General features: G+C 54.4%; 1 protein-coding gene across 2 annotated transcripts in view; it reads left to right on the top strand.

Moving 5' to 3' along the window:
* The window catches only part of STK10 (serine/threonine kinase 10), an 84,733-nt gene that overhangs the window by 30,500 nt on the left and 27,215 nt on the right, over positions 1-27,018 (top strand). For both annotated transcript variants that reach the window (XM_036282041.1, XM_036282042.1), the window contains exons 3-7: positions 7,243-7,291; positions 10,033-10,182; positions 22,454-22,526; positions 23,457-23,651; positions 24,107-24,188. In XM_036282041.1, coding sequence (XP_036137934.1) covers positions 7,243-7,291; positions 10,033-10,182; positions 22,454-22,526; positions 23,457-23,651; positions 24,107-24,188 — 549 coding nt within the window. The remainder of the gene's footprint in view (positions 1-7,242; positions 7,292-10,032; positions 10,183-22,453; positions 22,527-23,456; positions 23,652-24,106; positions 24,189-27,018) is intronic.

Genomic DNA, 27,018 nt, shown 5'->3' on the forward strand with positions numbered 1-27,018 from the left:
ACCTCAGTTTCCCGCTCTGTAAGAGGGATGAACATGACTGCTCACGGACGTACACGAGCGGACGCTTATAGGATGCCCAGCGAGGTAGCAGGTCTGCCTTCGCGCTCAGCAGTGGTGGCTGTCGTCTCCTCTCTCGGGGGACAGAAGAGGGGCAGGCTTGCCGTCCTGTCTGCCTTCCCAGAACCTGGCTGTCAGCTCTGTTGGTCACCTTCTGGCCATCTGAAGGCCACTGAAACATTGCATTCCTGTTCATTCATTCATTCTTTCATTCGTCAAACAGTTATTGATCATAGACGAGGTCCCGGGCTCCGGGAGTGATATGAATGGACTTTTATAAATATAAACGGCCTGTTCAAAGATAAAGTGACTTCAGGCACCTTGAACCCCGAAATGTCATTGTTGCAAATGACTTTGTGGCTGTTGAAAGCTTCGTTTTCCAGGTGGGGAAACTGAGGCTCAGAGCAGGACAGGGGATAGGACAGCCCCACAGAAGGACAGTGGCAGACCTGGGACTGTGCAGACCTCCTGGCTGTAGCTCACTTGGTTTTAGTTCCAGCAGTGTTCTCAGCACTTAGTTCTCAAGTACCTCTGCCTACCCAGTAGCCCCGTGGGCTTCAGAGAAGGCCGAGGAGGTCAGGGGATCCAAGTCCAGAGCACTGTGGTCACCAGGGTGTTGACGCCTCGCCTGTGGCTTGAACGTGTCTCAGGTGTCCCTCAGTGCCAGGCCGTGGCCTTGCCAACCCAATTCTACCGCTTGGCTCTGTGGCCTGTGGGCTATAAAACTTAATGTTTAAACCCTGTGGGTGCTCCACGGGTCCTCTTATCTGGGCTGGGACATCCTGGCTGTCTTATCTCTGGGTGAGCAAGCTCGCTTGGTATGTGTGAGCTGATCAGTGGGGCCCTTTCTGTCACCCACCCAGGGGCTGTGTGTGACTCAAGCTTTCTGTGGCTTCCTCTTTGAGGCATAAGGAAGGCGGGATGGGGTCCCTAGGTCTCTTTCATCGGGCAGATAAACGGAGCCCAGACTTGGCACCCAAATAGGCCCCAGTTCAGATCCTGGCTCTGCCACTTACTATTTGTGTGGCCTTCCTAAGCTCCCTGAGCCTCAGTTTCTCCGTCTGTGAAGTGGGAATACGTAACATTTATCAAGCATTTACTTCCTGGGTGCCAGGTGATAGCCTAAGTGCTTGGCACACGTGATCCCGTTTGATTCTCACAATAAACTCCATGAGGTGCAGGCATTTTTTTTTTTCCGGATACCTGTCTCAAATAGTTCGTGAGATTATCCACGCAAAGCACCTGGCTTGGGGCCTGGCCCAGCGTGACCTTTCAATTCCTGTAAAATGCCACGGCTGGGGAGACTGAGGCTGGCCCCGGTCACGCAGCCTGGCGACCGCTCACGTTGTGGGGAGGCGGAGGGCATGGAGCTGAGCCCACAGAGGTGAGCAGTGTGGCCGTCAGCCTGGCCCAGCACCTTGGGGTTACTGTTCAGTCCTGCGGGGTCGATCGCAGAGAAAAGAGGTTTTACGTTCTGGGCTCCCGGCCCTGCAGGGTGTTGAGTGGAGGCCGCACTTGCACCGCTCCGGAGGAGATTTAGAGTGACCTGTCCCAGGCCCAGAAGCAGCGAGTGCTCCCCGAATGGAGCTGTGTCGGGGCAGTGCGATATCCCAGCGGCTGAGGCTGCGGGTCTGGGGCAGCTGCCTGATAAATACACGCACGAATGAATGAATGATCGCAGAGCCCAGGTGGCCCGCCAGGATCACGCGGCAAGGCCCTGACCCGCACACTGCACCGCGACAGCTGCTTGGTCTAAACGGTCGGGGATGGAGGTAAACACAGGTTTCCAGTTTCTTTTGGCCTCCAGCCAGAGAGGGAAGCCCGCGAGTACAGGCTGCTGTCCAGTCCCCCATCCGGCACATGAGCTGTGTATGGGCCGAGGTCTCCAAGGAAACAGGTCATGAGAGCTGCGGAGGGGGCCAGTCACGCGGAGGGTCCTGGTCCGACCGGAGGGCCCGGGAGGTGCCAGCGCCCCCTCGCCAGCATGTGTGCCCTGTGTCCGAGCTCAGGCCGACCTGCCTTGTTGTTGTTTTCAAAATGCTCATGGAAAACTCCGTCTGTTTCCATCTGACCAGGTTTTCTCATGCAAATCCCCAGAGCCCTTTGCCGCTACCCAGGGCTTTTCCAGCCACCGCTGGGGAAGGCCCCACGGATGGTGGCCCCGCGCTCTTGGGTCAGAGGCAAGAAGTTGAGAAACACTGCTGATGAAGTTCAGCTGAATAAGGAGCATGAGAGATGATAATTCTGTCACGCTGTCTCCAAGATTTCTCTACGTACCCCCTACGCTGTTTTTGTTGGGGGCCGGAGAGATGGGGCTCCAGGGTCTAGGCCTCTCGATCTTTTGCAAATTCCTGTCGAGCAGTGGTTCTCAAAATTTGGTCCGGGGACCAGCGGCAGCATCCCCAGCCCATTTGTTAGAAACGCAGATTCTTGGGCCCCACCCCAGACCTACTGAACCAGAAACTCTGGGGCGGGCTCCTCGTCTGTGTTTTAACAAGCTCACCAGGTGATCGTGATGCCTTTCAAGTTCAGAAGCCCTGGGCGGTGCTTTCAGCTGGTTCCCCCGAGAGATTCCCAGCAGGTTGGCATCCTTGCCCTCCGTCCTCCCTGCCCTAATTCAGCCTCATTATCTCCTACCAAACGTGAGATCAGATACATTCTGTAGCAAGGAACGGAAAAATCTCAACTCAGACTAACCTGAGCAACAGAAGAACATTAATTGCAGGTTCCGATTGAAAAGTCCAGAGGACGGCGGGTTTGCAGGGGAGTTGGGGCAGGGCTCCCTCACGTTGTGATTCTCTTTGTGTCAGCTTTGTCTGCACACTGGCTTCCCTCGTGGTTGCAAGGTGGCTGCCAGCAACCGTCGGGCCGTGTGCTTCCTAACCCACTCCGGAGGGAGGCCTCAGGGCCTCCCGCAGCGTCAAGCAGAACCCACCAGCTGTGCTCCGAGTAGACCAGCCTCGAACCGGCCATAGGGGCAGGAGGCAGAGAATTTCCCTGACAGGCACCCCTTCCCGCCGGGGGTGAGACCGGTCTCACCCAGCGCTCATGGCTGTTTCTGGAAGGGAAAAGGAAGAATTGCCGTGTGAACCGGGGGAATGGATTCGGGGGGCCCAGGACTGATAGAACAGCCTTTTTGCTGTTTGCCCCAAATCCACCGTTCCCCCGCTTTCCCAGCGTCTAGGGACAACGCATCCGTGGGGGTCTCCTGGAGGCAGAAACCTGTCCACGTCACCCCTTGCCCAAACCCTTTGGTGCCTGTCCCCAGACACACACACAGCTCTCAGGATAAAGTTCATGCTTTGAGATGTTCACGCTCCAGTGTACCTTTACGGCCTGCTCTCTTCCCACCCTTTGAACCCCCTGGAGCACCCCACCCTCCCCCGTCCACACTCGTCCATGTAGCCCTGCCTCTGCACTTGTATTCCGCCTGGATGCCCTTGTCTTTCTGCACCTGGTTAATTAGTCCTTCAAAATCCAGCCTGGGGGTCTCCTCCTCTGGGAAGCCCCCCAGGATAGTCTCAGGCCTGGTTAACCACTTCAGCCACAGGCTTCTGGGTAATAATGCAGCCACCATGTATCTGCCTCTGCCTGTGGCCTTGGGGCAGGGACCTGTCTGATTTGTCCTAGGTCACCAGTCCCCAGGCTTGTCACAGACTAGGGGCCCAGATGGTGTTCACCGATTGAACACTACTTTTAGGTCCCCCGCTGAGTCTAGCACCATGGGGCCCCTGGTGGGCCCTCAGTTAACTGTCCATGGGTGGAACGGATCACAAGCCTCACAGTCCAGAGAGAACCCTGAGCCGCAGGCTGCTGGCCATCCGGAGGGAGCTCGAGGGACGAGCCTCTGGGTCCCAGGAGTCGGCCCGCGGTGCTGGGAGCTTTGGGGTCGGGGCTTGCTGGGCGCTCAGAGGCCTTGAGCTTTGCAGCCAGGAACCCTCGGTCCTCCCAGGACGCGGCGGGCACAGGCTGCTGCAGCTCTCGTTGTGGATGGGCACACGCAGGAGCCCTCCCAGGAGCAGGAGCCTCTGCAGCCTGGGGCTGCTTCAGGCCAGTTCTTCTTCACAAAATATTTGTCTTTATTGATATGAGAGAGAGAGAGAGAGGAAGAGAGAGAAACATCGATGAAGGCCAGTTCTTTTCATTAAAAAAAAAGTTTATTCCTAATATAAAACTTTATAACACATATTCATTGACTAAAAGTGGAAAATACAAGTACAGACCCACTTGAATCCTTCCCTGTTTTTAAAAAAAATTTTTTTTTTCCTTTATTGATTTTTTTAGAGATAGAGGAAGGGAGAGGGAGAGAGAGAAACATGGATGGCAGAGAACATCGACGGGCTGCCTCCTGCATGCCCCCTATTGGGGATTTGGCCACAACCTGGACATGTGCCCTGACCGGGAATCGAACTGGTGACCTCTTGGTGCAGGGGTCGATGCTCAGCCACTGAGCCATACTGGCCAGACCTTCCCTGGGTATTCATGTGTGGCTTCCTTTCACTTCTTGAAGCATGCATGTTTAGTAACTTCCTAAGGCATTAAGATGATTCTTTTCTTTATATTTATTATTTTATTTATGGAGGTTATTATTTTGTTAATTAACCCCCTACATTGTCTGTACGAGTCCGCTGCAGCCACTGTGAAGCTGAGAGGTAAGCATTAAAAGCCAGTAAGAGCCAAAGGGTCACGTTTGTGTTTTCCTTCTTTTTTTTTTGCATCACGCAAAAGGCACGAAGCTATGAAACATTTAAAACCAAAAGGAGTCTGGATGGTGTGGCTCAGTGGTTGAGCATCAACCCAGGCACCAAGAGGTCACCGGTTTGATTCCCGGTCAGGGCACATGCCCAGGTTGTGGGCCAGATCCCCAGTGGGGGGCACGCAGGAGGTGGACAGTCAATGTTCTTTCTCATCGATGTTTCTCTCTCTCCCTCCCTCTCCCTTCCTCTCTCTCTAAGGTCAATAAAGGGAAAACAAATAAAGAAAGAAAATCAAAAGGAGGAGGGGGAAAAAAACAAACACTTTCAAAAAAAGAGAGGGAAACCCAAACCATTTTGCCGGGCAGTCTTTACGAAAAGGGTGGCGGGGCGTCACTGTGACAGTGCCCTGGTTAATGCCCCGGTAAATGCCGAGGACTGCTGGCTCAAAAAGCTTCAGGATTTTGAGTGTGGGTGACAGGGCAGCGACTTCCTGTAAGACTTCACCGAGGTCCGTACACACATTGTGCAAGGCCATGTGTGGAGCCCTGGCATCCACCCGAACGTTGGCGCATTTATTTGTGGGAATAAAACCAAAGCTAAGCTCAGAGCTTCCCAGCAGCCAAGGCAAAAGAGAAAAAGAGAAAAGGGAAGAGCAAGGGGTCATGAGCTCTCGAACTGCAGAAGAGGAAGCCAACAAGATTGGTGGAGCGTGGAACTTTCCTGGTGCTGAACTCCGGGAGGGGGTCACGGGGACCTTGGGTGCGGGTGTTGTGTAAGGGACAGTTTCTCTGAAGGCAGGAACCGCTGGGCTTGACCACTTCTCGTGCTGACTCTTGATAATGACTGCGGGTGGGTTGATAAACTGCAGCGTGCTTTTGTAGGAAGCCTAAGTCACGGAGTCTACGCGTGATGCTTTCTGGTGACTTCGTCTGCCGGAGATTCAGCGAGCGCGTATTCATTGGCGTGGCGCTCACTGGACGGTCTCGATGGTGCTGCAGGCAGAGGGGATGAGTTCCGTTGCACAGAGGGGGACGTTGAGGCTTGGGGAGATGAGGTGCCTCACCCAAGGTCGCGTGGCCAGTGAAGTGTCACTACCAGCACCTGGACCCAAGGGTGCCATCTGTGCCTTTTCGGCTGCACCCTGTCAGACAAGGAGGTGTCAGCCCTTCCAGCCACCCCACGCCAGCGTGTCTGCCTCTCAGTGGAGGGACGTCTCAGCCGGCAGGGCCAGGAGCCCGAGCTGGGGAGTCCAGGAGTGTCTCGAAGTTTGTGTCATCCCCCCCCCCGAATTCGTACTATATTTTATTTATTTATTTTTTAAAAATAAGTAATAAGTTCTTTTTTATTTCCTCACCCGAGGATATTTTCCCACTTATCTCCAGATAGAGTGGGAGGGAGTGAGGGAGAGAGAGAGAGAGAGAGAGACATCGATGTGAAAGCGACACATCGACTGGTTGCCTCCTGTACGACCCTGACCAGGGCTGGGGACCGAACCGTATCTGAGGTACGTGCCCTTGACCAGAATCGAACCCGCGCGTCTCTGCTCTGCGGGCTGACGCGCTAACCGCCGAGCCAAGCGGCCAGGGCCTGAATCCGCACTTGGAGGAGAAGAGGAAGCGTGTTTGCACACGTGAGCCCGGAGGCGGCGAGCAGCGGAGCCGGGAGTAGGCCAGAGCATCGGTGCTCAGGTCCCTTTCACTCCGATCGCTTTCAGTTCCCGCACTGGGCTGGGCCCGGGAACCCCTGGGCCTGGCGCCCCTCCCAGGGCCTGGCGCCCCTCCCAGGGCCTGCCACCTCTGGGCGGTGGTAGGTGTGTGTGCAGTGGATGAATGGATGAGGGAGGGAGTGAAGGAATGAGGGAGGGAGGGAGGGAGAGAGGGAGGGAATGAACTAACGAATACTCGCCGGAATAACCTGAGGGTAGAACACCTGCTTTCCAGTCTGGGACCTTGTCTAAACGATCTGCTTTCTGGGCCTCCGTTTCTCCACCGGGGCTGCTCTTCAAGGCCCCGAGGCTGCCAGGGCCCCAGGATCTGGAAGATGGAGAGGGGCGAGAGACAGGTGCCAGGATTCCAGGAGGACTTGGACGGCCGTGGGGGCTGAAGGTGTCCTTTGAGACCCCTGGCTGTGGAGTGCAGGAAAGGGGCAGCTGGCGGGTGGGGACAGCGGGCAGGGCAGGACAGGGCGGAGGGGAAGGGAGGGTGGGGGCTTGGCGGAAATGGCTGCTCTCTGAACCTGTGGGTGTCCATGGCAACTTGGTTTTTCTTTTTCTGATAGACAAAGTGTCCCAGCAGCTCCTTTGGGTGTTCGAGGCCCCTGTGAGGGTTGAGGAGGGTGCGGACTGCACAGGCCCTGGGCAGGCGGAGAGGCCGGGGAGCAAGGGCCTTGGCGCTGGCCGGTCCCGCCTGGGCTGGGGCTGGGCCCTGGGGTCTCCCGTGTTGTTGGCTGTGTGTCCCTGCCCCTCGTGACCTTGCTGTGTTTTCTGCAGATCATGATCGAGTTCTGTCCTGGGGGAGCTGTGGACGCCATCATGCTGGGTGAGTCTTCCTTGGTCCCTCGCGGTGGTGGCGGGGTGGCTCTGACTAGGGCAGGTGTCCTTCACACCTTCACCCCTGTAATTCGCCTGGCTTGTGAGCACCTCCCTGCTCTGTCCCCTGTCAGGAGCAGGGGTGGGGCTCTTGGGGAGAAAGCAGGACACTGGTGGGAAGACTGACACATTCTGTTCACTCGTCCTCGTTCATTCTGTTCCCTTCTGTTCATTCTGTTCCCTTCTGTTCATTCTGTTCACTCGTCCCCGTTCACTCTGTTCCCTTCTGTTCATTCTGTTCCCTTCTGTTCATTCTGTTCACTCGTCCTCGTTCATTCTGTTCCCTTCTGTTCATTCTGTTCCCTTCTGTTCATTCTGTTCCCTTCTGTTCATTCTGTTCACTCATCCTCGTTCATTCTGTTCCCTTCTGTTCATTCTGTTCACTCATCCTCATTCATTCTGTTCCCTTCTGTTCATTCTGTTCCCTTCTGTTCATTCTGTTCACTCATCCTCGTTCATTCTGTTCCCTTCTGTTCATTCTGTTCACTCATCCTCATTCATTCTGTTCCCTTCTGTTCATTCTGTTCCCTTCTGTTCATTCTGTTCCCTTCTGTTCATTCTGTTCACTCGTCCTCGTTCATTCTGTTCCCTTCTGTTCATTCTGTTCCCTTCTGTTCATTCTGTTCACTCGTCCCCGTTCACTCTGTTCCCTTCTGTTCATTCTGTTCCCTTCTGTTCATTCTGTTCCCTTCTGTTCATTCTGTTCACTCGTCCTCGTTCATTCTGTTCCCTTCTGTTCATTCTGTTCACTCATCCTCGTTCATTCTGTTCCCTTCTGTTCATTCTGTTCCCTTCTGTTCATTCTGTTCACTCATCCTCGTTCATTCTGTTCCCTTCTGTTCATTCTGTTCACTCGTCCCCGTTCACTCTGTTCCCTTCTGTTCATTCTGTTCCCTTCTGTTCATTCTGTTCCCTTCTGTTCATTCTGTTCACTCGTCCTCGTTCATTCTGTTCCCTTCTGTTCATTCTGTTCCCTTCTGTTCATTCTGTTCCCTTCTGTTCATTCTGTTCACTCGTCCCCGTTCACTCTGTTCCCTTCTGTTCATTCTGTTCCCTTCTGTTCATTCTGTTCCCTTCTGTTCATTCTGTTCCCTTCTGTTCATTCTGTTCACTCATCCTCGTTCATTCTGTTCCCTTCTGTTCATTCTGTTCCCTCTGCGCCCTGAGATGGACGCGATGACGCCTTTGCCCAACCCCACACCCTCAGGAGGCAAAGAGGGGCACCTGGGCGAGGCGTTTTGAAAAGTGGGGATCTGCACCATTTTGTAAGAGCTCAATGGGGGTATTATTAGATTGTTTTTAAAAAGTTTTATTTATTTATTTATTTTTGAGGATATGCTTTTAATTTTATTTATTATTTTTAATTTTTTCTTTTTCCACCAATTTTTATTAATTTATTGTTGTTACAGATGTTTCTCCTTTTTCTTCCCCCCTAGACACCCTCCTCCCTATCCTGTCCTCCCCAACCCCCCAGCATTGTTGTCTGTGTCCTTTGGTTATGCACACAGGCATATAAGTTCTTTGGTTTATCTCATCCCTTCCCCTCAACCCCCTCCTCTGAGGTCTGTCATTCTGAACCGTATTCCTTTCTGTGTCTCTGGGTCTATTTTGTTCATCAGCTTTTTTTGTTCATTGTATTCCACAAATAAGTGAGGTCATGTGATATTTATCTTTCTCTGATTGGCTTATTTCACTTAGCACAATACTCTCCAGGTCCCTCCATGTTATCTCAAAGGGTAAGAGATCTTTCTTACTTACAGCTGCATAGTACTCCATTGTGTACATGTACCACAGCTTTTTTATCCACTTATCTATTGATGGACACTTGGGCTGTTTCCAGGTCTTAGCTATTGTAAAGAGTGCTGCTATGAACAAGGAGGTACATCTATTCTTTCTGATTGGTGTTTTAGGCTTCTTAGGATATATTCCTAGAAGTGGGATCACTGTGTCAAATGGCAGATCGATTTTTAATTTTTTGAGGTAACACCATATTGTTTTCCATAGTGGCTGCATAGTCTGCATTCCCACCAGCAGTGTACTAGAGTCCCCTTTTCTCCACACCCTCGCCAACACTTGTTGTTTGACGATTTGTTGATGGCGGCCATTCTGACAGGTGTGAGGTGATACCTCGTTGTTTTAGAGGATATGCTTTTCATTGATTTTGGAGAGAGAGAAAGGGAGAGACAAAAAGAGAAAACATCAATATGAGAGAGAAACATCGACGGGTTGCCTTCAGTATGTGTCCCAACTAGGGATCAAACCTGAAACCCAGGTATGTGCCCTGACTGGGAATTGAACCCACCACCTTTCGGTGCACGGGACAAGGCTCAACTAACTGAGACATACTGGCCAGGGCTGTTGTCAAGTCTTCATGTCCCCGGCAAGCTTGAGCAGTAACAAAAAATATATGTAACAGTAATCACTGCTGTTAGGTGATAGTGGTGTGACCTTGAGCAAGTGGCCTGACTTCTGCGCGCCTGTGTCCTCATCCGTAGAATGGGCAAATAACTGTGCCTGTTCCACGAGGCCACTGTGAGGAGGAGGCAGGAGGCAGGTGGCAGGTGAGGTGCTTGGACGCGAGGTGTTCGGTAATGCTGGGGCTCTCGTGTCTCTCATACCTGCTGTGGACCGGACATGGCGTTGCCTGCAGCCAGTGTCTGCTGAATCGACATCCGTTCTCTCCGTTTCCAGAGCTGGACCGAGGCCTCACCGAGCCCCAGATTCAGGTCGTTTGTCGCCAGATGCTGGAAGCCCTCAACTTCCTGCACAGCAAGAAGATCATCCACCGGGACCTGAAGGCCGGCAACGTGCTCATGACCCTGGAGGGCGACATCAGGCTGGGTAAGGGCAGCTGCCGGTGTGGTGGTGGTGGTGGGTGTGTGTGTGTGTGCAGAGCCCATGGTGACTACCTGAGGGTGTCTCAGCCTGGCCTCCGGGCAGGAGGGGCGAGTGTGGGATCCTCACTGCCAAGACTGCCCGGGATGTGACAGCCCTTCTCCACCTGCTCGGGACCGCAGGGCATGTACAGTTCCCAGGGGTTCTCAGTGGATGGTGATTTTGTCCCCCGGGGACGTCTATGGTTGTCACGACCAGGGGGAGACACTGGCATATGGTGTGTAGAGGTGAAGGACACTCAGCATCCTAGAGTGCACAGGACAGCCCCTCCTTACAAAGAGTGACCCCGCCCACAAGGCCCTTGGAGGGAGGTGCTGTGACCCCGCCCACAAGGCCCTCGGAGGGGAGGTGCTGGTTCTGGCCCCGCCCTGTGCTGGTGCGTCTCATGGCGAGAATTCCAGGCAGAGTGAGGGGTGGAGGGCCGGCCCTGCATCCCTCCCAGACAGACAGAAGTGCATCAGGCACACATGTTGTCGGAACCTTTTTTTTAAATGTCTTTTCTCTCTGGATTCTCCCCCCAATTGTGGTAAATACCCCTAATGGGAGATTTATCATCTTCACCATTTTTCAGTGGACAGCTCAGTGGCATGAAACCATTCACACTACTGTGCTGCCGTCACCACCGTCCATCTGCAGAAACATGATTTTCATCGTCCCAAACTGAAACCATCCTCGTAAACACTAACTGCCCTCTCCCCTCCCCTGGTCCCCGGTGACTCCGTTCTGCTGTCTGCCCCTGAATTTGACTACTCTCGGGGACCACTGGCTTACTTCACTTCACATGACGCCTCCAGGTTCCTCCGTGTCCTAGCAGGTGTCAGGAGCTCTGTATTCAACACGTTTTTTTTTACCCAGAACACCACACGTGTGCCCTGTGCTCCGCCACCTCCTCCATCCACCCCAGAGGCATCTCTTTGAGTTCTCATTCTACTGCATTGCTCAGTAATAGGCCTGTAAAGCTATTTTTAAGTAATTTTTGTTTGATGAAAAATAACATTGCTCAGTGTACAAAATTCACATCGTATGGAAAGGTTTACAGGGGGAAGCCGGAAAGTGCGCCCGGTCTCATCGACCCGATGTGGGCCTGGTTGTCATCCCAGAAACCTCTGCGCGCCCCTCTGCTGGCAGGAGGGTGTGCAGACAGGGTGTAGGCAGATGGTGCTCTTGCTTATCAGTGTGACTCCATTAGCATCCTCCTCTCCTGCTCTGATAGTCACGTGGTTCATTCATCTGTGCACTCCCCGTCCTTCCAACACAGAGTGTCCCTGTTGGGGTTCCTCTCTGGTGACCTTCATCCCTGAGAACATCATCTTGTCCGCAGGGAACTGTGCCCCGGTGGTTGAGAACGGCAGTGATGGTCACAGGGTTGGAATATAAATGGGATGTGTTCTCGGCAGGAGGGTGGCCCCCACACCTTACCTTGAGGGCTCTGAAGCCAGAGAGGGGAGGACCTGCTGTGGGTCACCACGGGCAAGGCCAGAGCCGGCTGACCCCAGGCCGTCAGGCTCACTGTCCCACGCCCTTGCGCTCACCTTCACGGCTTGGGGCTGGCTGGGCCTTCCTGGTGGAGGCCAGACTGGTCTGCCGCTGTACTCTGCGTCTGTCCCTGGGGGCGCAGCTCCCAGGGTTTCTGACTCAGCGGGTCTGGGACTGGGCCTGAGAGCTTGCATTTCTAACAAGCTCCCAGCTGAGGCCGCTGGTCTGGGGACCACACTTTGAGAACCAGTGCTTGAGACCCTCATCACCCAAAGTGTGGCGGGGGCAGCCGGAGAGCTTGTTGGGAGTGCTCCCTGGTCCAGAGGTGGCGTTGGTGCTGGCGTGAACCGGCAGCAGGAAGGGGCTTCTGTTTCAGGCATGAGCAGGGCTGCACCCCCTCTGCGTCCTGAGGCCAGAATCCCAGGTGCTCTCGGGGTCTGACCCTGGGGCTCAGCTCACACCCGCTGCCGCTGTTCCTCCGCCTTGTTCCCCCTCTTAGCTGGAGAGGTTAAGAGCAGACACTGGGGATCAGAGAGACCTGAGTTCAAATCCCAAGTCAGCTTCTAGCTCTGTGACCTTGGATAAGTCATGTAACCTGCTGCCCTTCTGTTTCCTCATCTATACAAGGGGGTGACAACAAAACCTCCCTCAAGAGAGCTGTGTGCCAGTTACAGGGACGTACGTACGTAGTGCTGGGGGCTGGGATCAGGAGAGAGTGAGACTCCTCATGCCCAGAGTTCCAGGGCCGGGGCGGGAGCTGCGGTAGGGAGCATGTGGGGAGGGCTGGTTGGTTCTCACCCCGGGGTCTGGGGCTTGGGTGTAGAAGAGGCTTCAGTGAGAGAATAGTTTGAGCTGAGCTGTGGAAGGTGGATAGGTATCTCCAGGTATACCAGGTTGGACAGGGCAGTCCGGGAAGGAGGACCTAGTGGGCAGAGGCCTGGAGCTGAGACACAGGGTATTTTGGGAGGAGTGATAATAGAAATAACAACACACATTCATGGGGTTTATGAAGCTCCCACTATTAGAAAAGGCACTTTCTAGACATCATCTCATTTTATCAGCATTCCAGGTTATGGGGGTGTGTACTATACCTAAAACAGGGGAGGACACTGAGGCCCACAGTGAGACGAGATGCCCAAGATCGGACCATGAGGGAGGTCTTCTCAACGCCACAGCTGCCGGGGGACTGACCCAGTTGAGGGTAGAGGGGAGGTGGCCAGAGAGGGTCTGGGTCAGGGAGTATCCAGGGGGCAGAGGACAGGCTCGTGTGCTCTGGAGAGTTCAAGGGAACTGATCCCTCAGAGGAGACAGAACACAGAAAACCTGGGTTAGGACCAGCCTGCGTGGGGACAGGGATGGAGGGAGGGCCCCAGCCGCCATGGGCTGAGACATGCCCAACGGGGTTCTCATTTCGCATGCTTCCCCCCACAAACCTGAAGGGTGCTGAGGTGCGGGGCAGACTCAGAACCCCGCTGCAGAGGGTGGACGGAAGCGGATGGACACATTAGGTTTCCAACTTGGCACATGCACTTGAGAAAACCAGGAAGCTCATTAAGAAGGAAAAAGTTCAGGGAGAGTTGTCTGTGCGACTGTTTGCACAATTCCCACCGGCCTGGAGCCTCGGGGTGGACGCCTGCCCGGGCCTGCTGTTTTATTTAGGAAAACCTTCCTTCCCCGGGGCCTGGCATCTGCACTCTGGCATTGTGGGGCTGGCCTGCCGGCCTCTTCAGAGCTTCCTGGGACCGTCTTGGGCCCCTTGAGACTCCCCTTCCCTGTGTCCTCATGCAGCTTAGGGAGGCATAAGAGAAGCAAACAGCAGGTCTCTCTCCCAAGCAAGGGCCTCACGTCGTGGGGGACAGAGTGTGGATAAACAGGAAGCAGCAGGGTGAGCTGAGCAAACGGCATGGGCTCTAAACAGCAGAGCCTGGTTGGTCCTGGCTCTGCCACTCCCGAGCCGGAGAAGCGTATCTGACCGTCCGAACCTCGGGTCTTTCATCTGCACAATGGGAATAACCATAGACCAGCCTCGCAGGGCTGTGGTGACCAGTGGGGTGAAGTATACACAGTACTGTCCCAGTGAGGCCCAGGGTTCCGTCTCTCCCTGCTGCTAGGCCTCTGTCTCCCTTGTGTTAAATGTTTACTTCTGTCTAGGATTTCGGGCTTCCTTGGAGATTCATTTGTCAGTTGCCAAATAAAGCTCAGGTTGCAGCTCCAGGTGGGTGTGAAGCAGTTCTGCGTGGCTGCTGGGGATCCCTTCGTGCAGAGAAGGAGGAACTGTCTGCCTCCCAACACGGCTGGGAGGTTAGGTGGGGTGTGGACTTCGAGTCTAGAGATCTGTGTTCTTGTCCTGGGTCTTCCCCTTGGCATTGGGTAACCTTGAGCAAGGCTCAGTTTCCGAAACTCAGACGGGGTACGAGGTCCTGCCTCGTAGGATCGGTGGGACGGTCAGTGAGACATGCGTGCACGGCACCCGGAGGGCCCAGCACATCGTGGGGCCCAGCATTGCCAGGTTTCTTTCCCTGGCTGAGCAGCTGCTATGAGGATTGTTCCCTGCTCTCCAAAGAACCTGTGTTCCTCTCCCTTCTGGGATGCTTCTCTGAGGATGGGAGGTGAATTTCACAACTTTGGGGGACTTTCGAGTTTTAAGTAGAGGTCTGAACAGTCCTAAAAATCAGTGCCTAGCACAGATCCTGGCACAAGGGTGGTGCTCAGTAAGTAGCAGCTTCCAGCATTTCATTACTTGATCAGTTTAGAATTTCTGCAGGGCCCTAAATTCCCAAAGGCCCTTTGATGTGCAGGAGTCCTGGCAGGCGGGGTGATAGGAACCAGGCACAGGCCACGCACCCCCACCTTGCCCCCAACCCAGAATTCCCGTTTGCTGCTGCCAGCAATCTGGGGTCCTGGTTCTTCCCTTATAGCTACTATCCTGTGTTTGAATATGTAGTAACTCATTTAATCCTCAGAGACCACTGATAACATTTTACAGAGAAGGGATTTGGTAACCAGAGAGGTTACTTTGCCCAAGGTACACAGCTGTAAGAACATCTGGCTCCAGGGTCCACGTGCCTAACCACTGCTCTCTTGTAGACTTTTGGTGGCAATGATAAGCCAGCTCCTGTGATAAGGCAGGAGGTGTGTGTATGGTGCATGGAGCCTGTTGGGGAAGAGCTACAGCTGGCTGGGTGTGGGGGCGAGCTGGACCCGGGAACACAGATGCTGCCCGACTCTCTCCGGAGTCCGGGCGTGTTTGTTGGGCTCACAGACCAGCCTTCCACAAGCTTATGGCAAGATCTAGTTTTACTTTTCCAGCATCACCTCCTGCAGGAGGAACGGAACCTCACCGTTTCAGATCTGAAGCAATAATCCCAGGAAGGGCTCTGATTGGCCCAGCTTCGCTCAGGTGCAGATCCGTGGACCAATCAGTGAGGCCCAGTGAGGAGGGCTTTTCTGATAGGCCCAGCTTGTCTGCCTCTGCAAACGAGGGCGGGGTCAGGAAGCAATGCTGAAGTTTCCCTCCCCTGCCTGGACCCGTGTGGTTGCGGAGGGCAGGTGGTTTGCAGGAGAGAGGGGTTGGACTTGGCTGGAGAAACTGATAATTGCCCACCATGGACTGGCACAGCCTGCTGGCATACTAGAGACCCAGAGGAAGGGGAGTGAATGAGGCAGAAGTGTTGGGGTGCGAAGCAAGAACAGAGACCTAAACCTGTGATTGGGGTTCAGGGAGAAACAGGAGAAAAAGACGGAGCTCAGTGGGGAGAAAAGGTGATGAGGGTGGGAAGCCGAAAACGGGAAGGAACGGGAACACGGAGGCGTCATTAGTGTATCCAGTTGCCTAAAAAACAAAAGGAAAAGGGAACAGAAAAATAGAGCCGTTCCTTCAGACGAGGAGAGGAGGCTCGGACAGATGAGGCGGTCGGTCCGTCTGAGATCCAGCAGCACCTTCTCGCTTCCGCCGGCGCTGTTTCCAGGACACTCCGGGGAGGCAGAAGGTGCTGATAATTGGGAGAAGTCACTGGAGTGCCCCCGGGAAGCCTTCCTCCTACTGGGCTCGGGAGTGTCGCCGGCAGCTGTAACCGAGGAAGGAGGACCCTGGGATCCAGGCGGGGGGTGTGGGCCTTTGCCTTCTCCTGTCCCCTCCCGTCTCAGCAGGTGCCAGACCTTCTCTGGGCTTCGCTTCCCTTTTGCATCGTGGGGGTGCTGGCTGGTGTTGGACTACAGGGCCAGGGCTGGCATTTGGGGTGGGACACTGCGCTGTGCAGGAGGCCCAGAGGCCCTGCCTCTCCCACACGGAATGGTAGGAGCACTGCCATTCATGTGACAGCCAGACCACCCCCTTTCACTTCCAAATACTTCCTGGGGCACATGGCACCCCACCCCAGGTTGAGGACCTCCTGGAAGGTTCTCAGACGCAGAATTCTTGCCTGACCAAGCTGGACTACAGACTCGCCTGATTTGGGTTGAAGGGTCCATTAGAGGAGGTGGGGTTCAGAACTGCAGTTGGAGAGCGGTTTGGCTTCATTCATTCATTCATTCCTTATTCGAGGATACTTTTCTATTTATCATCAGATAGAGTGGGAAGGAATGGAGAGAGAGACAGAGACAGAGAGAAACATCCACGTGATAGAGCCACATCGACTGGTTGCCTCCCGCACAACCCAACCAGGGCTGGGGACGAACTGCAACCGAGGTACGTACCCTTGACTGGAATCGTGACTCATTGGTCCACAGGCTGACGCTCTAACTGCTGAGCAAAACCGGCCAGGGCTCTCTAAATTTTTATTTAGTGATTTGAGAGAGAGAGAGAAACATCTATTTGTTGTTCCCCGTATTTCTGTATTCATTGGTTGATTTCTTGTATGTGCCTTGACTGGGGATTGAACCTGCAACCTTGGTATATCGGGACAATGCTCTAATCAACTGAGCTACCCAGCCAGGGCAACGTTTGAATTTTTTTTTTCAATTTTTTGTTTCTTTATTGATTTTAGAGAGAAAGGGAGAGGGAGAGAGAGATAGAAACATGGATGAGAGAGAACATTGATTGTCCGCCTCCTGCATGCCCCCACTGGGGATCTGGCCCACAACCTGGACATGTGCCCTGAACGGGAATCGAACCGATGACCTCTTTGTGCATGGATTGATGCTCAACCCCTGAGCCACACCGACTGGGCCAGTGTTTGAATTTTTTTTTTTTTTTTTTTTTTTTTTTTTATCCTCACCCGAGGATATTTTTCCATTTTTTGTACAGATAGAGTGGGAGGGAGAGAGAGGAAGGGAGAGAGAGAGAGAAACATCGACGTGAAGGGACACATCGAGTGGCTGCCACCCGCACGACCAACCAGGGCCGGGGACAAACTGCAACCGAGGTACGTGCCCTTAGCGGGAACCGAACCCGGGTCTCTCCGGACCGCAGGCTGACGCTCTAACCGCTGAGCCAAACTGGCCAGGGCCAGTGTTTGAATTTTTGATAAGCAGTACTGCCTTGGTAATCAGGAAAATCATGTATATATAAGTGAGTACAGAGGTAGACACAGTGCTGTAAACCACTTGGAGTGTGTGGACCCACAAAGAAGGAAATTAAAGTCCCCCCTAAACTTGCAAGAATGCACCCCTGTGTGCATGTAAAGGTGGGGCAGACAGGGGGAAAGAGCAGACTTGGGGTCACATCTGTCCCGAGAGCTGGTGACCAGCTACAAGTTACTCTGTCTTTCTAAACTTCAGTTTTCTCTTCTTTAAATTGGGGATGATAATTTTTTCTGCCCACAGGGTCATAGATAGGAATGATATGCATAGGAATATATATGCAAATGATATGTAAATGACGCATGGAGACAGATATAAATGAGATGCATAAGTCTGTACAGCGCTGTAGAACTGGTAAGTTCTCAGTAAATATTAGTTTCTATTAGATAAGTATGTATTTTTTAAAAGTGGTGATTGTAGCACAATTTTTCAGATTCCTTTTTTTTACATTGAATAGTATCAGGACGTTTTCCCCCAAACCTTAAATATTTCTTAGAAAGATGATTACTTAGTGTTTTTCTCGCGTCCCATAATGCGGAAACCATGATGTACCCGTGAGACCCCTGAGCTGGTCCTCAGGCGTCTCATATTCTCCTCTAACTGATGCAGCGGTGAACATGTTTGTTCGTGGAGCCGAGTCGCTCTTTGAACACCTTCAGGAGGGGTTCTCAGGGGTGGATGTGGGGTTTGCAGCGTGTCAGGCCTTGGTTAAAAGCTGGGGCCGGTGTGCCCTTTGCCCTGGTTGTGCCAGCCTGCCCCTCCCCCCATGGATCGAGAAGTTCTTTCACCACATCCTGGCCCCCATTGTTTGTTTTTTTTAATCTTCAGATAGAGTGGGAGGGGGAGAGAGACACACACACACACACATACACCCACTGTCTGCCTCCTGCATGACCCCAGCCAGGCCCAGGGACCGAACCACAACCAAGGTATGTGCCCTTGACCGGAATCGAACCCACGACTCTTCAGTCTGCAGGTCTTCGCTCCAACCGCTGAGCCAAACTGGCCAGGGCTGGGTTTAAAAAAAAAGAAAAAACAGACGTGAAAACCGATAAACTCCAAAATCTTTGCCATATCACTTCAGCTTTTTAAATCATAAAAGCAAGTGTGTACACTTTACCAAAAAACATTTTAAAGAGTAAAAGTATACGAAGTAAGACATGTGAGGCCCCTCAGTGCGCTGCCCCCACCCAAATCCCACTCCCAGGGAGGCGGTCACTGTTAAGCTGGAGGGGCACCCTCAGACCCTTTTCTGGGTGTGCACACGTGCACACGCAATACCTGTGTGTCGTTCTTCCGAGACACTACGGGGATCGTGCTGTACACTCTGTGTTGCATCGGTCAGTCCTCAGGGACGTGTGACGGACAAACTCCCACACCGGTACATACACCCACTACCTCATTCTGTCAGGGCTGCATATTATTTCATGGTCGGGGTGAACCATCATTTATCGGGGCTCCAGAAGCAACTTAGTTTATTTTCAATTTTCCACTCTCTTGACTCATGCTTTGTGAGCTTCCATATGCCTTATAAATCTGGTTTTGGGGGTCTGTTTCTAGAAACTGACTTGCTGCCAAACACTTCTTGAAGCCCAGCGTGGCCGTCTTCCCTGAAGATAGGGAGGAAGGCGTCCGGCCCCGCCTGCCCCGCGCACTGTCCTCCTCGGCCCCGCGGGGCGTCCGTGCCAGCCGTGGACACAGCTGTGGTGCCGGGGACGGAGCAGGACTGGCCTCTGCCTTACGGGACCGCGGGTTAGTGAGGAGGGAGGCCCCGCCTGCCTGCTGCCCTCTGATCTTGTTTTCAGACGGGGAGGAGACTGCCTGGTGAACCCCAACATGTCCGAGAACAGCCATCCACCTCTCGGGGAACAAACTCCACTTGGAGCGGACAGCTGGGGCCACCCTGCCCTGAGCCCCGGCCCCGCAAAGCCCGATGCCCCTGGAATGCAGGCAGGGCCACCCACCTCCCTGGCCGGGCCTTGTCAGCTACTCAGAAAGCCAGCGGCACTTGCCTCAGGGGGCCCTGGGCACCAACTGCGTGTCTCTGTGAAAGTTGGTGGTTTTTGCTGTTTCTGTCCCTTCTCTAGAGGGGACCAGCAGGGCACGTAGGGGAGGGGCCGCTCCGTCCAGGGGGCCTCACTCTGGGTCTGAGAGGCAGTCGTGGTTCCCCAAAGACTTCTTGACAGATTTCCAGGGATGACATGCCGTCCATTGCTGGGATTTGCAGGGGAGCTGGGGCCCAGGGGACCAGCAGGAAGGAGGGGACCCGGGAGCCCAGAGGGTGGGCACTCACTCAGGCAGGGAGACCTGGGTCTGCTCCTGCCTGCAGCAGCTGGGTGCGGGCCGGGTCCTGCCCGGTCCCCCTCGAGGCCGGACTGTCCCAGCAAGGGTCCTCGCCAGCTGAGCGGCGCTGTCTTCGTGAGCAGCCAGGGCTCGGGACCGGCTTTCCTGGCCTCAGCCTCGCCCAGCCTGAAAATCTCGCCCGTTGGCTCAGGTGGCCCCAGGCATTACCCAGGGCTGGGTTGCAGCCCAGTGCTTCCCATGTGTCGTTTAATCCTCACGACAACCCGGCAAAGTACTTCTCCTGTGTCACCAGCCCCGTGTTGCCAGCAGGGACACTGAGGGTCAGGGGTCTGGTCACTGTCCTGGCCCCTGCCTGTCTCCCACCTTATCTGCTCCCCCCACCCCTCCAGCCGCCGTGTTTCCTCTGCCTGGAAATACCCTCCCCCAGATCTGACCTCCCTCCTGTCTAAAGCAGCTGCCACCCCCAGCACTGTCCACCTCTTTGCCCAGCCCTCTCTCTGCGTGGACCTAGTCACTACCAGCAGTCATGTGGTGTTTGTTTATGTCACCGGAGTAACAAACCATGCAAGGGTGAAGGTTTAGGTTCATCTCTGTGCCTAGAACGGTGCCTGGCACATGACAGAGGTTCAGTTAATTTCTGTGGAACGAGAATGGTCTGGAGGCTCTGGGATCTGTTCTTCCTCCAGACCCCCTCTGGAGGTCCCATCCCCCCCCCCCCGGACTCCCCTCGCCCCCACTCCCATCACCCAGTTTTGACTAGATACTGGCTGGTGTCTATCTGACTGCATCTTCTTCCACTGAACTCTGAGCTGCCTGAGCACAAGGACTCGTTTGCTTTGGCCCCCACTGTATTCTCGGCTCCGGGCTCCTGACACCCCCTCAGTGGATGGACAGACGAACGAACCAGTGAAATACAAGAGCTGAGACAGGAGCCCCGTTTCCTCCAGTTCAGGCCTCCCCTTAGCATTACCCTCCCCCCTGGTTTGAAATCGTGAGTGACAGAATACAGAGGCTGTCACCCGCCTGTGGCGCGGAGCCCGCTCATTTTGAGACTCGGGCAGGCCAGAGGCTCCCTGAGTGGCTGGCGGTTGTACAACTTTTTGCAGTTTCTTGCGACAAAGCTCTAAACTGACCGTCCCCATTTTCTCAGGGTGCCGCTTCCTCCTGAAGTTACTTTTTAATCAAGATGAAACTGTCCCAAGGACCAGCGCACAGGAGGGAATTCCTTGGTGGCACTAGATTTTCCCCTGTGCACTGAGGGGTGGTGTTGGTTTAAAGTTAAGTTGTATTTATTTTTTTTTTTCTTAGTCCTGAAATCATACATGTTCATCAGAGTAAATTTAAGGAATTCAGAAAAGTAGAAGAAATCTTATCTAGTCTCACCGCCCACAGAAAATCATTTAAAAGTTTGGCTATCATCTGGCTGGTGTGGCTCAGTGGTGGAGCGTTGACCCTGCACCAAGAGGCTGCTGGTTCAATTCCCGGTCAGGGCACACGCCCAGGTGTGGGCCCGATCCCCAGTGGGGGGCATGCAGGAGGCGGCCAGTCGATGTTCTTTCTCCTTGATGTTTCTCTCTCTCTCTCCCTCTCACTTTCTCTTTCTCAAATCAATAAAGGAAAAAAAATTAAAAATAAAATACTTAGGGATAAATCTTTAAAAAAAGAAAAGTTTGGTTATTTCCTCCAAGTTAGTTCATGTGTATTTTTGCCTTTTTGGGGAGATTGGGCACAGTTTGGACCATACCAGATACTCAGCTGTGCGTGTCCCCTTCCCTACTTAAGCTGATAAGTATATAAATAAAATGTCTTCATATTGTTAAATATTAAAGTATGTAACTACATAGTAAACATTAATATTAAATACATAGTAAATGCTTAATATTGATATGCATTAATATGTACAATTTAGTATTAAAATATGGAATAAAATACTTTGACTAATTTTAATGACTATAAAATATTCCATCATATCCGGTATATCCCACTTTTCTTAACCCGTGCAGTTCTTTTTTTTTTTTATCCTCACCCGAGGACATTTTTCCATTTTTTGTTCAGATAGAGTGGGAGGGAGAGAGAGGAAGAGAAACATCGATGTGAAAGGGACACATCGAGTGGCTGCCACCCACACGTCCCAACCAGGGCTGGGGACAAACTGCACCCGAGGTGGGAACCGAACCTGGGTCTCTCTGGACCGCAGGCCGATGCTCTAACTGCTGAGCCAAACCAGCCTGGGCAACCTATGTAGTTCTTTACCCCTGATCTTGTCCCTTTCCTCACTTCTTAGTTTATCTGTGCGTTTGGGGGAGCGGGAGAGGGACTATCTTATCCTTTTGGAAAGCACAGGGCATAGTACATGTTGTATGTAAAACATTTAAAGTCACTGCCTAGGCTTTGCTTGCGGACAGTCGTGGCCGATGAGGCGTACCGATGAGGCGGACCCGAGGTGCTGTCATTGCTGTAAAATTCCTCCCCAAAAGCTGCACGGCTAGGCTTGTTTTCATTGGTCAGCACTACCCTGGCGCTTGATGGACATCATCACCCACACTGTTTGGAATGACTGGGTCTGAAGAGTCTGGTTGTTTTGAAAATCCTTGAGGTCCACTGTCAGGCTGCTTTTCTAGAAGGCTCTTCTGCTTACGCTGTCATTAGCCAGTAGGAAGTGCGGCCCAGTACATCCTGACAGCAGTAGGTGTTTTTATCGGGAACCGAACCCAGGTCTCTCCGGACCGCAGGCCGACGCTCTAACCGCTGAGCCAAACCGGCCAGGGCAAGTAGGTGTTTTTAAACGGTCACTAGTTTGCGAGATAGAAGATGGCGCGTGGTGGTGGTTGATTCGGGACGTGGGTCTCGGGGTCCACGCCCCAGGGCTGTGGGTGGAGGAATGTGCGTCAAACACTCTGAGATTTTCGTCTTGCAGCTGACTTTGGGGTGTCTGCCAAGAATCTGAAAACGCTGCAGAAACGAGATTCCTTCATCGGAACGCCTTACTGGTGAGTCGGCGCCCCTGGACACGGGGCGGGGGACGGGACGCTGAACCTCTGACCCCCGAGGCCTCTGGCTGGTGCAGGGAGAGGACAGGGGGCTCAGCCCGGTCTCCGCCACTCGCCAGTGCTGCGACCACGCCAAGTCGCGTGGCCTCCCTGTGCCTCAGTTTCCTGATCTGTAAAGTCAGGGACACGATAGCACCCATTTAGTGGGTTCTTGTGAGATTAAATGGGATGATGCACATAGAAAACCCTCCATTAATGGCACTTTAACTGGAATCCCTAAAACATGGTTCGATTCTTGATTAGTTCAACAAGTTCAGATTGAGGGTGGGGCTGGTGCTGTGAAAGATGAATAATCACGTCCAGTTCCTCCCCTCGCACGGTCTCCTGGACTTCTCCAGTCCTTGGTGCTTCCTTCTTTTCCGAAGCTGTCACTTTAAAAAAACCACAGCTAACGACTTTCTGTTTTTCATGTGCATTAATTCCCGTTGTGGAGTTAGGCTCCTCCTCGCTTGCTTATTACTCACCCTTTTTTCTCTCTCTCTCTGCTCTTTTATTCCTCTTCCTTCTTTTGTTTCCTACCCCTTCTCTCCTGGCTGTGGTCCCCCCACTGCCCTTCCCACCGCAGTGTCTCTGGACTCCTTCCCCTCCGCCCTCCCCCGCCCTCCCCAGGACTCTGTTCTGGATTGTTGCTGCCACCCTGTGGCAGGCGTCGGGAACTGCAGCAGGATGTGGCCATGGAGCCGCCTGGAGGGCGTCTTTCTGTGTGAAGACATCGTCAGGAAGACCTTGGGATGGACAGTAGTGCAAACCGTGATTTGGGAGTGCGGCCAGCCCCCGACAGTGGCTTGTGCTGGTCTTTGACCCTGAGTCTCCGAGAAGCGGCTGTGGAGGCCAGGTTCTTAGCCCTCTATTGTCCCTTGGTTGGTTCAGGATGGCCCCCGAGGTGGTGATGTGTGAGACCATGAAGGACACCCCCTACGACTACAAAGCCGACATCTGGTCCCTAGGCATCACTCTGATTGAGATGGCCCAGATCGAGCCCCCGCACCACGAGCTCAACCCCATGCGGGTCCTGCTCAAGATCGCCAAGTCGGACCCCCCCACGCTGCTCACGCCTTCCAAGTGGTAAGGAGCAAGGGGGGGCTGCAGGGCTGGGGGAGGGGAGGCCGAGCTGCCCGGCCTCCTTGCCTTTTCTCCCTCTGCTCTCCACACGGCCGTGCCATCCAAGCGGAAACCGGCCCGCTGTGGGGACGAGCCCAGGCGAGCCCAGTGGCCCCCTGGCACATCTCGGGCTGGGATTTGGGCTCGGCTGGCACCCGAGCACTGCTGTGTTTTGCCCTGTGGCCTGAGGCAAGTCCCCGCTCCTCTGACCTCCACGTCCCTGTTGGTACAGTGATGTCCATGGCGAGAAGGTCATCTTGAAGGTCCCACTGCCTCCGCCTTTTAGCTCATGAAGGCGCCCTTTGTCCTTTGATGGGCATGTTTGGGAAGCACAGGGCTCCTGGGAGAGTGGAGTCTGTGACACGGGGTGCTCTCCGCCTCGCCCCGCTCTGAGCTGACCGCTGCCCCTGTCCGCCCAGGTCCGTGGAGTTCCGAGACTTCCTGAAGACAGCCCTGGACAAGAACCCGGAGACCCGGCCCAGTGCCTCGCAGCTCCTGGAGGTGAGTGGGTCCTCTCCCGGGGCTTCCTGCCCTCTGTCACTGTCAGAGCTGATGGGTTCCTCACCCAGCCCAGGTGACAGTGTGCGAAACCATTCATTCTTCAACCGACATTCCCCGGGAGCCTCCTAAATGCCAGTTCTCGCGCTGGGAGCGCTGCGTGCAGGAAGCCCCCCGAGCCGGTCCTCGCGGAACTGCTGTTCCAGTGGGGTGACGGGGTGGATGAGCAGATGTGTGCTCGCGGCAGGGGGAGACGGAGGCTTTGGAGAAAACAGCACAGGCCGGTGGCGGGCCCAGGGTGAGGGTTGCCCCCTTAAAGCGAGGACAGAGGCTTCCTGTGTGCGCAGACACCAGAGGGGATGAGGGAGCCAGGCCAGAGCAGACGCCCATTCTGGGACGTGAGCATGGGTGGCACTACCCTAGAAGGGCCACGAGGCCCAGGCAGGGGGGCCAGGGTGAGGGCAGGGGGACTCACTGGAGATGAGTGGCGTGGTATCCGCCCGATTTGATGGTTCAGAGGACGCCCAGGGCTCATCGTATCATGCTCAGGCTTTCAGAGTCACACAGGCCGCACTTAGTTCCCCCAGCGACAAGTTGGGACGCGTGTGAAATGTCTACCCTCTGGGGCGTGCGGCACAGCGATGAAGTCCTGGGTTCACATCCCAGCTCTGCCACTTACTGGCTGAGACCCTGGGCAGGTGGCCTAGCCTCTCCGACTTGGTTCTTGCTCTGAAATGGGATTAGAGCAACGTTCCCTTTGCAAGGTGCTTGAGGATGAAGTGAGAAGGTGCCATAAAGGGCTTAGCTTAACTATTAAGCACTGTGCTCAATGAATATTTGATGTGTTGAATTGAATGGTTAAGAAGGGGTCCTGGCCAGTTTGGCTCAGCGGTTGAGTGTCGACCTGCTGACCAGAGAGTCCCGGGTTTGGTTCCCGCTAGGGTCACGTACCAAATAAAAAAAAAATTTAATTAAAAAAAAGAAGGAAAGAAACCAGGTTGCACGACGGGGGTCTGCCTGCTAGACGGTCAGGACTGTCCCGTGTCGTTTTCTGCGGGGTGTTTGAAAGCAAAGTCCGTTTCCTGGGTGTCGCGTGCTCCGTGGGGCAGTGTCGGAAGGGGGTGGACTGGGCCCGCCCGAGGTGGGCTGGGCCGGGCCTGCTGTCACTGTCAGAGCAGGAGCCCCCGCCCGAGGTGGGCTGGGCCGGGCCTGCTGTCACTGTCAGAGCAGGAGCGCGAGCCACAGTCGATTGTTTCCTGTAGACAGGCACCTCCTGGCCTGTTACATCCGCCTCCGGGACATTCCACCGGGAAGAGACAGCTGCCCTCCACCCCCACGCGGCAGCCGCGAGCCAGACCTGAGCCAGGCATGTCCGGTCCGCAGTTGGAAATGTCCTGCCAGAGGACTCTCACTGTGGCAGAAAGGGTTGCAGAAAGGAGCAGCCTTGGAGATAAATAAGACACTGTTCAGAGCTTAGGCGGCGTGGCTTTTCCCGGGTGCCTCTCGTCTCCGCGTGAGGGGGGCTGGGGCAGGTTCCCTAACCCTAGGTGAGGACACCAGGTTCAGGGCAGCCTTACCGAGGTCACCTGGCCTGGAGAGACATGGTTCCAGATCTTGGCTTCCCGGTGCCCCTACAGAGCTGGTCATTTCCCCACTTGGGCCCTTGTGTCTGCCTGCTTCCGGAAGCTTCCTCCCAGCCCCCAGCTTCCTGTGTTCTGCCTGGAGCGCACCAGCATTGCCCTCCGGGTCATGGTCATGCACTGGCTCGTGCAGGTCCTCGGCACCGTGTCGCAGTGCCGTCCAGGCTGCACAGCGGGCTTTCCTGCCCTGACCTTCTCTGTGCCTCGGTTTCCCCAGGGATGTGGCTAGTGCTCACTTCCCAGAACCGAGTGGATGAAATTCTAGAGGCACCGTGTTTAGCATAAGGGCCGTCACACACCAGGTGCTTGGTCCGCACTTGCTGAACGTGTTCTTACGTCCACTCGCGCTGCCCGCGTCCTTGTCAAGGGCACCGGCACCCCCGTCCCCTCCCGCATCTCGGACGTCCCCGCTCTCCAGAGGAGCCTCCAGCACACCGAGCCTAGTCCTGTCTCAGGACTTTGCACTTGCTGTTCCTCTGCCTGGAATTCTGTGCCCAGATCTCCCTGGCCAGCCCCTCACGTCCCTCAGGTCTCAGCTCAAATGTCACCTCCTCCGGGGTCCTGACCACACACCCAAATAGCCTCTGCCCAGGCCAGGCGGTCCCGCCTTCGCTGTCCTGCACTGGACCTGCAGTGACCTTGTCTTCGGTTACATAGCTGTCGTCTCCCCTCAGCTAGAAGCCGCCATGGCCTGGACCGTGCCCGTCGTCTTGTTCACCTCCTCACTTCAGCCCCTGCCGTGTGCTGGCCTCGCGTGGCTGCGGCATGAGCCCCTGAACCAGCGGGACATGGGAAAGGAGAAAGAAATGGGCTTCAAATCTTGACTGGTTTGGACTAGCTAGACAGTCACCCGAATGACAGGGCTCTCCAGAGTGAGTGAGGCTTGTCGCTGTCAGCTATAGAGCAAGGTGCCCGAGTTGAGTAGGTGTTGCCTTGTGGCCTCCCGTAGATGAACCGATCGCGGTGAACAAACAGATGGACGTGATTTTAGCAGACCTAGTGGATGTGAGTGTGTTTTCCGGGTGCTGGAAAATTTAGTCATTTTGCATACGTCCCTGCAATCGTGACACTGTTCCTCTGCTGATAAAATTTCTGACAGTAAAATCAGTGAATTTCATCAGAGCCTTCCTGGAAATTTCAGATAAGCTTATCCAGCGCAATGACAGCCCCCCCAGCACTCCTTCCGGGCTGCC

The sequence above is a fragment of the Molossus molossus genome, unplaced genomic scaffold (genome assembly GCF_014108415.1).
Source record: "Molossus molossus isolate mMolMol1 unplaced genomic scaffold, mMolMol1.p scaffold_m16_p_4, whole genome shotgun sequence".
NCBI classification, from domain to species: Eukaryota; Metazoa; Chordata; class Mammalia; order Chiroptera; family Molossidae; genus Molossus; species Molossus molossus.